The 8,807-nt window shown below is 41.5% G+C and overlaps 2 protein-coding genes across 2 annotated transcripts in view; one reads left to right on the top strand and one right to left on the bottom strand.

Annotated features, from left to right (window-relative positions):
• The first annotated feature begins 452 nt into the window (after positions 1-452).
• LOC106084642 (translocon-associated protein subunit delta) lies at positions 453-1,363 on the top strand. The gene is made up of 2 exons (XM_013248486.2): positions 453-845; positions 909-1,363. The coding sequence occupies exons 1-2, from the start codon at positions 600-602 to the stop codon at positions 1,167-1,169; spliced, it is 507 nt and encodes a 168-aa protein (XP_013103940.1). The 5' UTR covers positions 453-599; the 3' UTR covers positions 1,170-1,363.
• Positions 1,364-6,072: 4,709 nt separating this feature from the next.
• Positions 6,073-8,807, bottom strand: part of LOC106084639 (uncharacterized) — a 6,597-nt gene continuing 3,862 nt past the window's right edge. Inside the window, exons 2-3 of the mRNA XM_013248483.2 lie at positions 7,896-8,046; positions 6,073-7,820 (exon numbers count right to left, since the gene is read on the bottom strand). Coding sequence (XP_013103937.2) covers positions 6,260-7,820; positions 7,896-8,046 — 1,712 coding nt within the window. The 3' untranslated portion in view covers positions 6,073-6,259. The remainder of the gene's footprint in view (positions 7,821-7,895; positions 8,047-8,807) is intronic.

The raw sequence follows: 8,807 nt of genomic DNA on the forward strand, positions 1-8,807 counted from the left end.
CAGCTAACAGCTTTTGTTCAGCTGTGGAACAAACCCCATTAAATGCCTTAACAAATTTAAAACCACGATCTACTTTTATCAAGAGATAGAGACTTCTATGTTCCAACAGAAATGCCATCACGTTACCCGGGATTTCAGCAGAACTCATTCTATAGGTCGTCAAATGGGACTAGAATCTTGAATAACTCGCAAGATTGTAATTAACCACGCTCTTCATAACCTTGAAAGGGCGTAGTATATCGCTTTCCGCTTGTAATCCGCAGAGTTGTTGGCTTAATTTTCTCACTATCAATTCTCACCGAAAGAAAAATTCAAATTAACTGTCACATGCTTTTGAAGTAAAAACGGCAGTTTATTTTACAATATGGCATCACTGTTTCGTTTACGTCTTTGAATCTCTCTCCCTCTCTGTCAAATGACGTGTCGATGTGTCGTGGCATTTTGACATATCAAAACGTCAATTGCGAAAGTATTTTAGCCGACTGAACACCGAGCACTTGCATTTATTGGACAAGATTGTGTTGTTTTAGTTATTTCACAGTGAAACAAAAGTTGTAATTTTCTTAATTAAAATTTCAACCAGACTTTAAGAGAACAAAATGCGTCAATTTGTCAGTGCTTTGTTGATTTCCTTGTTTGTGGTCTCCGCCTATGGCAGTTCGTGTACTAGCCCAAAAGCCACGGTGACATCTTTCAGCACCCAAGATGCCACAATTCTGACACAGTTGGCTCATGTCGGTGAATTCAATTTGAAATGTGGCAATGGAGCCAAGCCCAATCTGTTCGCAGAGTTCCCATGCGGTAAAGTTGTGCCCGTAGCCCAAGTTGGTGATGAAAAATATCAAGTAAGTGCCATCAATACCCTATGTTGATAGCTATAAATTAACACACATGTGCATTTCTTACAGGTCAGCTGGACTGAGGAAATCAAAAAGGGTTCCAGTGGCAATGTAGTGGTTAGACTTTTCGATGAAGATGGTTATGCTAACTTGCGCAAGGTTCAACGTGACGGTGGCAAAGTCGCCAATGTCAAGTCATTGGTTGACATCACCATCAGCACCAAGGGTGCCTACAAGGGTCCTTGGGTTAAGGCTGAGCTGGTAGCTGCTTTAATTGTGGCTGGTGTTGCCTACTTTGCTGTCACCACCAAAGCCAAGGTTCAACTGTAAAATGCTGTGGTCATGTTCTAGCTTTTATTAAAGATTGTTTTCCATTGAGAGAGATAGATGCAACATGTACTATTTAATTTAAATTGAATGAAATTCATTCACCTTAATGACATTGACATTATATTTCGATAAACTTCATCATCAACAAAGAAATTAAAACCAGAAACCTCTTACATTTCTAGAAAATTTGAGTAGCTTTTGTTGTATTATTCAATCCAACCGGAAACTGCTTTTGGATTGCCAAGAGTTTGTTTCTAACGCTTTGGGTATACTTTTGTAATTAAAATAAGAGCGAGTTTTCTTTTTTGTGTAAACAATAATTTATAACTTTTTTATAAAACATTCTGGATAATATCGAAGAGTGTTTTAATATGAAAACAAAACAGATTTTTTTATAAAACCATAAATATTTGTGTTTTTCTATTATCTTTAAAGCGGTAACGGCTCTTACTTAAATACTGAGTGCCTGTTATACTCGTTACGACAGGGTGCGTTATTGTCGCATTTCAATAATCAACGGTCATCACGCTTCCGCAGTGATCGGCCCTATGGACCGGAACAACCTTGCTCACATAAGGGAGGTTGAAGAGCATCGCTACTTCCACATGCGAATATGAGGTTACAACAACGCCTGGTGTAAGGGAACAGTGGCCTGGAAACGTTAAGTTGGTTATTCATCTGGAGCGAGAGGTGCAGCGATACAAGAGTAAAACTCCTGGTCAAGCAGTCAGGTTTAAAGTCTTTTACGGCTATAGCTACAGTGTGAAATGCCAGCAACACAGAGAAGTGCTTGCTCAACCACAATGAGGTAGAAATGATGCCAACGTATTAGATGTGTGTCCAGGAACCACACACATATGGACGCACGTCTCGGTTTCAGTTGCCCAGCCAATCCTAGTTTACATACTACCAGATGACTATTGATATACTTCACCCAAATTGCAGAGTTTCTAGATCTGGCAACAAAATTTAGGATGAAAGCACAAAACAATGTTAGAATTACAACTCTCAATCCCATGGCATCCAGTTGTACGTACCGGATTGATCCCATGGAGTTCTTTTTGGGGAATGGCTGCAGCCTCAGTGCACGATACTCTGATACAACAACAGCAATAACATCTCAATGGTATATGCAATACATGGAGCTTTCGGGGATAATGCCACGTCCTTATAAAGCCTCCTCGATACGATGATACCCCATATTATAATCGTCGAGCGGATCACAAACACCTTGAATGACTAGCTTAAGTCTGCATGTCCTAGAACCAAATCATGGGGCAACAACGATCGCCATGTCGTTCCACAGAACTGGTTGGTCTAAGGAAGGGTTGCAAAACACGCTTCACTTAAGAGAAATCCATAAGGGCCAACTATAAGGCTTTTATTCACCAACTCAAAACGAAGTACAACATTAATTCGAGGCGAAATTTAAGAAAATAATTTCCTATTTCTTTTTTTTTTGCCAAAATTTAGGTCGATACATTTTTGATACGTTTACATGAAGTGTTTTGTTATGACTAACAACAACTGTACTAAGTATGGTTGAAAACGGTCTATAACCTTATATAGCTGTCATATATACTGATCTGTGATCTTGACTTCTTGAGTCTCTAGAGGTCGCTATCCTACCCGATTTACCTGAAATTTTGCATGAAGTGTTTCGCTATGACTTCGAACAACTGCGCTATGTATGGTTTGAATCGGCCCTTAACCTGCTATAGCTGTCATATAAACCGATCTTGAATCTTGACTTCTTGAACCACTAGAGAGTGCAATTTATACCGATTTGGCTAAAATTTTGCATGAAATGTTTCGCTATGACTTCCAACAATTGCGCTATGTATGGTTTGAATCGGCCCATAACCTGCTATAGCTGTCATATAAACCGATCTTGACCTCTAGAGGTCGCAATTCCTATCCGATTTGACTGAAATTTTGCATGAAGTGTTTCGCTATGACTTTTGAAATCTGTGTCAAATATGGTTCAAATCGGTTCAAAACCTGATATAGCTGCCATAGAAACCGATATCGGATCTTGACTTCATGAGCCTCTAGAGTGCGAAATTATTATCCGATTTGGCTGAAATTTTGTACTACAACTTCTCCCAAGATGGTCTAGTACGGTCTATAGCCTGATACAGCTCCCCTATAAACTGATCTCCCTATTTTAATTCTTCAGCCTCTATAGGGCGCAATTCTACTATGGTCTATAACATTCAATTCAATTATGGTCAGAATCGGACTGTAACTTGATATAGCTCCAATAGCATAGCAATTTTTTTCTTTTTTCCTTTGTTTGCCTAAAAAGAGATACCAGGAAAAGAATTCGACAAATGCGATCCATAGCAAAGGGTATATAAGATTCGGTCTAGCCGAACTTAGCACGCTTTTACTTGTTTTGTTTATTCTGATGGCTGAAACCCGGAACAGGTTGCGTAAAGTCTGTTCATTCATTTCTTACCCATGGGCTGATCATTGGATTGGATTCGCTCTGAAGATTTTGAAGAACTATCGGAGGCCACCGTAGCGCAGAGGTTAGCATGTCCGCCTATGATGCTGAACGCCTGGGTTCGAATTCTGGCGAGACCATCAGAAAAAATGTTCAGCGATGGTTTTCCCCTCCTAATGCTGGCAACATTTGTGATGTACTATGTCATGTAAAACTTTTCTCCAAAGAGGTGCCGTTCGGACTCGGCTTTAAAAAGGAGGCCCCTTACCATTGAGCTTAAAAAAATTGGACTGCACTCATTGATATGTGAGAAGTTCGTCCCTGTTCCTCAAAATTTACATTTTACATCTGTAGCTCTGAATGACTCTCCAAAAGCTCTAAAATGAATGACGACGTTGCATATATGTGGCTCTTAAGCTTGTGTTCATTTATATAATTGCTTACAGTGACTTCCAAAATTTGTCCACAATGCCAAAAAAAACCAAGGTTCTTTTTTACCGAATCACCTTAAAGTTTAGATTTTATCTAATCTCAAATAAAAACTCATCAAAATATGATACAGGGATGAAAGGTTGTGTTGAGGCGTCAGATAAAGGAGAGGAATCGAGAGGAGAAACGTCTATCCGCAGAAAGAAAAAGGAAATGGAAAGACGTGAGTGTAGGCCAATTGAGATGTACAGGAGTCAGAATGAAGTCCAAAGAATTAAACATCAACCGATGGCTTTGGCGCAGGCACATCCTCCTGCAGAGACCAAGAAAGAAATCTGGTAACTGACACACATAGCATGCTGAGGGTATGAAAAGAACATTTTACCCAACTGCTTGTGTCCGACGTTGGCTGCGAAAAGGATACCGCAGAACCAATCAATGAATGTTTACCACCTAGTCAGAATGAGGTCCAAGTAGCAGTGACCCGACTAAAGAACAACAAGGCAGCAGGAGCCGACGGGTTACCCGCTGAACTATTTAAGACCGAAGGCGACATGCTGATAAGGCGAATGCATCAGCTTATCTGCGCAATCTAGCTAGAAGAAAGCATACTCGATGATTAAAACCTCACCATACTATATTCCGTACACAAGAAACGAGACAAGACGGAATGTGCCAACTACAGAGAAATGAGTCTCCGCCCCATAGCATACAAGATACTCTCGAGCGTACTGTGTGAAAGATTAAAACCTAAAGTCCATGAGATAATTGGGCTCTATCAATGCGGCTTTAGACCTGGTAAATTCACCCTAGACCAGATATTCACACTGCGCCAAATCCTGGAAAAGACCCGAGAAGGACAAATCAACACCTACCATCTCTTTGTTAACTAAAAAAATGCCTTCGATACCTTTTTACGTTCAAAGGTATTTCAAGCCAGGTCTGAGTTTGTTATCCCTGCAGGATACCAGGATGACACTTGCTGATACGCGTTCCTCAGTAAGAATAGGAAAGAATCTCTCCGAATCATATAACTCCAAACGAGGATTCAAACAAGGAGACAACCTATCGTGTGATCTCTTTAATATCCTGCTGGAGAAGATTATACGAGATGCAGATGTGAATAGATATGGCACACTTATCACAAGAGAACACATGCTACTCGTCTATGCCGACGACATCGACATCATAGGTCGGTCACCGGAAGTAGTAACTGCTGCCTTTGAAAGAAAATGAGAGAGAGAGAGAGAGTCAGGGAAAATGGGTCTGGTAGTAAATGGAGATAAGACGAAATGGATGGTTTCATTTTCCAAAACACCTTGTACAACCGAGCAGATAAAGAAAATGGAAAAAGTTGGGAACCACAACCACAAGATGGTAACTTTATCTACCTCGGTACCGCCGTAACCGAAACGAATGACATCAGTTTTGAGATAAGGTGAAGCAGTTTAGAAACAAGCCCACCTCTCGATTGACGAAGATTATACTATACAAGACACTGATACTACCCGTGTTGTTATATGGTTCTGAGGCATAGGTACTTGTGAAAGCAGATGAGGCAGTGCTTGGAGTATTTGAGAGAAAGATTCTTCGTAAAATATATGGGCCAGTTTGCGTTAGTGAAGAATATAGGCGACGTATGACGACGATAGCATGGTTACAGGCATCAAAATACGACTGCGTTGGTTAGGTCATGTTGTCAGAATGGATAAAGAAGTTTTAGCAACGAAGTCTTTTGAAGGCAAACACGGTGGTACACGCAAACCGGGAAGACCAAAAGCCCGGTGTGGAAAGATCAAGTGGTGGCAGACACCTCGAAACTTGGTGTGAGAGATTTTAGAATGAGCGCAGAAGATCGAGGCGCTTGGAACGCTATTCTACCTTCGGCTAGTGGAACAAATGTTCTGTTCTAGCCAATTATAGAAAGTAAAGTAAGTTTAAACCTAAAGTACAATTTATTCCGAACATATTTGGTTGTGCCAAAATCCCTTATTGTCCGTTTCTTAACAAAAACTCCATCCCTGCTTAGAGTTTAACAAATTTTATTTGTTTTGTTTTGCATTTTTTTTTAATATAAATACTGCAATAATAGAGAAAAGCTCCTTAAATAATTAGCATATGCAATGAATGATTGATTCTTTGAAACACACACTCATACAAGATTTCTTGTTGGTCTTAATGACTAACTGGCATACTAAGAGATCAATATTTTCTAATTGCTGGTGCCAGTGATTCCATTGCCACTGCCTGCCGGCCCTCCACCAACACCCGTTGCAGCACCAGTGCCGCCTGCAATTGTAACTACTCCGCTGCTGCCACTGGCATTGACACTTTGGGTATTCTCATCATCTGAGGACAAATCGATCATACTTTCCACACGTGAGGGTGACATGACATACACAAAATGCTCCGACTGTGGCGGCTCATTTATATGACTGCCTATGGCCGGTGGTGGAGAATCGCTGTTGTTTGTACAGTATTTGTTGTTGGGATTATGACCATTCATATCAGTGCCCTCACAATTCACATTGTCCAATTCCATCTCAATGTCACTGACTATGCGCATGCAACGCATTTTGGCCAACGATTGAAATTTGGTAGGCATGGAACGCACCGAACGTGCCAAACTCAAAAAGAACAAGGTATTGGCATCCAGATCTCGATTGGCTTGCAGTATGGCGGATATTTCCACTTCGGCATTTTTGAGACGTTTGGCTGGCGAGGGACCATTCGAAGCGGTGGTGACTGTCGATGCTGGTACTAGATTGGATACAAAATTCGCTCCGAAATTCGGCAACAGGTTGGGTGCTGTGGATAAGAAGCCATTGGGCCCTGTATAGGCCAGGGATGAGGGTAAAGATAAACTCGCTGGCGTTACTACGGGCGCTGGAGAGCTGAAACTTAAATTAATAGCAGCTGCTGTAGGTGTTTGATGTGGTGAGGGTTGCACTCGTCGTATCTTAGTGATGAGGGGAGGATTTAAAAGATTCGCTGTGCTAGCTGCTGCTGATGCTGGAGCCATTTGAGCATTAATATTCGAATAGATGCTTAAGTTTGAGGGGGTAATCTGGCCTTTGTTCATGGTAGAGCTGATACATGATGAGCTGGAGACTGATGTGGAACTGGAAGAAGCCGCACCAAACTCTTTCTTAAAGGTGTCGGCTGAGGCAAAGAGTTGAGGTTCGATTATGAGACATCCCACCGAGCTTGCTGTGTTGCTGGATGGCATGGGTATGGGTCCTTTGGCTGATAGTTGGGGCAAAGCAAATACTTGCGATGCCAAAGATGACGATGGGGTGGTAAGCGAGCCCAACGATGAGGGTATCATGGCAGTGTTGCTGTTACTGGTACTCATGCCAATTGAAGATACAGGCGTGGACAGAGCCGTTGTTGATACACCGCCATTGGTGGAGCATGATGTATTTGTCATGCCACCCATTAGGGGCTTAGCTGTCAATGAGGGTGGCAATTGTACAGTAGGTAGTGATGGCACAGGTAAAACTAGAGGTACTGCTGGCGCAAATCCATTGGTTCCCGAAGTGCTACTAGTAGTTAGTGCCAGGGGGGATGTTGTAAATATGCCCGCACCAGCGCCACCCATAAAATTGGGTAAAACATTTGCCAGGGAGGAGGCAAATAAATTTGTGTTGCCGGCCAGACTGGTTTGTTTGACATCTTCGTCAGTGGAATTGCTGGTGGCCTTTGCTAGCACCTGGAAACCCAAATCACATTCGGTTTCTTCTTCATCTTTTTGCAAAATGACACTGCTTGATCTGTAAAGGCAACCCAACACAAATATTTGTTAGATTTAGGTGCGAGGTTTCTTTTTTTTTTGGGGTTTAAATTACCTTCCTGGGCCCTGGTAGGGTTTCAAGAAATCCATATTGTCCGCATGTGCCCAAAATTGATATTTCTTGGAAGTTTTTGAGCCCACACGAAAGGAACGCAAATATTTGGTGTAACTGTCGCGTAGATTTTTCCATTTTCGCTTGGAAGCATCTGAAAATAGGAAAAAAAGATTTGTAAAAAATATTTTACAGTAAAAAAGCTGACATTGCAATTGCATTGTTCCTCTAAAGTTTGTAGTCAAAACTTAAATATACATGGTACTTCTATACTCTACCCACAGATTGGCGTAACACACTTTAAATCAATCTACCATAGTATGGGAGTTGGGTTAACATCGTCATTTCTTTGTAACACTTTGATATATCGTTCGAGCGGTTGCTCTTGAGCGTCTTTGCAGGACGATCAAGAGCAACCGTCCCCTAGCAAGGACGTAGCCAGGACTCATATATTTTTATACCCTCCACCATAGGATGGGGGGTATACTAATTTCGTCATTCTGTTTGTAACTACTCCAAATATTCGTCTGAGACCCCATAAAGAATATATATTCTTGATCATCGTGACATTTTATGTCGATCTAGCCATGTCCGTCCGCCCGTCTGTCTGTCGAAAGCACGCTAACTTCCGAAGAAGTAAAGCTTGCCGCTTGAAATTTCGCACAAATACTTCTTATTAGTGTAGGTCGGTTGGTATTGTAAATGGGCCATGTCGGTCCATGTTTTGATATAGCTGCCACATAAGCCGATCTTGGGTCTTGACTTCTTGAGCCTCTAGAGTGCGCATTTCTTATCCGATTGGAATGAAATTTTGCACGACGTGTTTTGTTATGATATCCTACAACTGTGCCAAGTATGGTTCAAATCGGTTCATAACCTGTTATAGCTGCCATATAAGCCGATCTTGGGTCTTGA

This window comes from Stomoxys calcitrans, chromosome 5 (assembly GCF_963082655.1).
Source record: "Stomoxys calcitrans chromosome 5, idStoCalc2.1, whole genome shotgun sequence".
NCBI lineage: Eukaryota > Metazoa > Arthropoda > Insecta > Diptera > Muscidae > Stomoxys > Stomoxys calcitrans.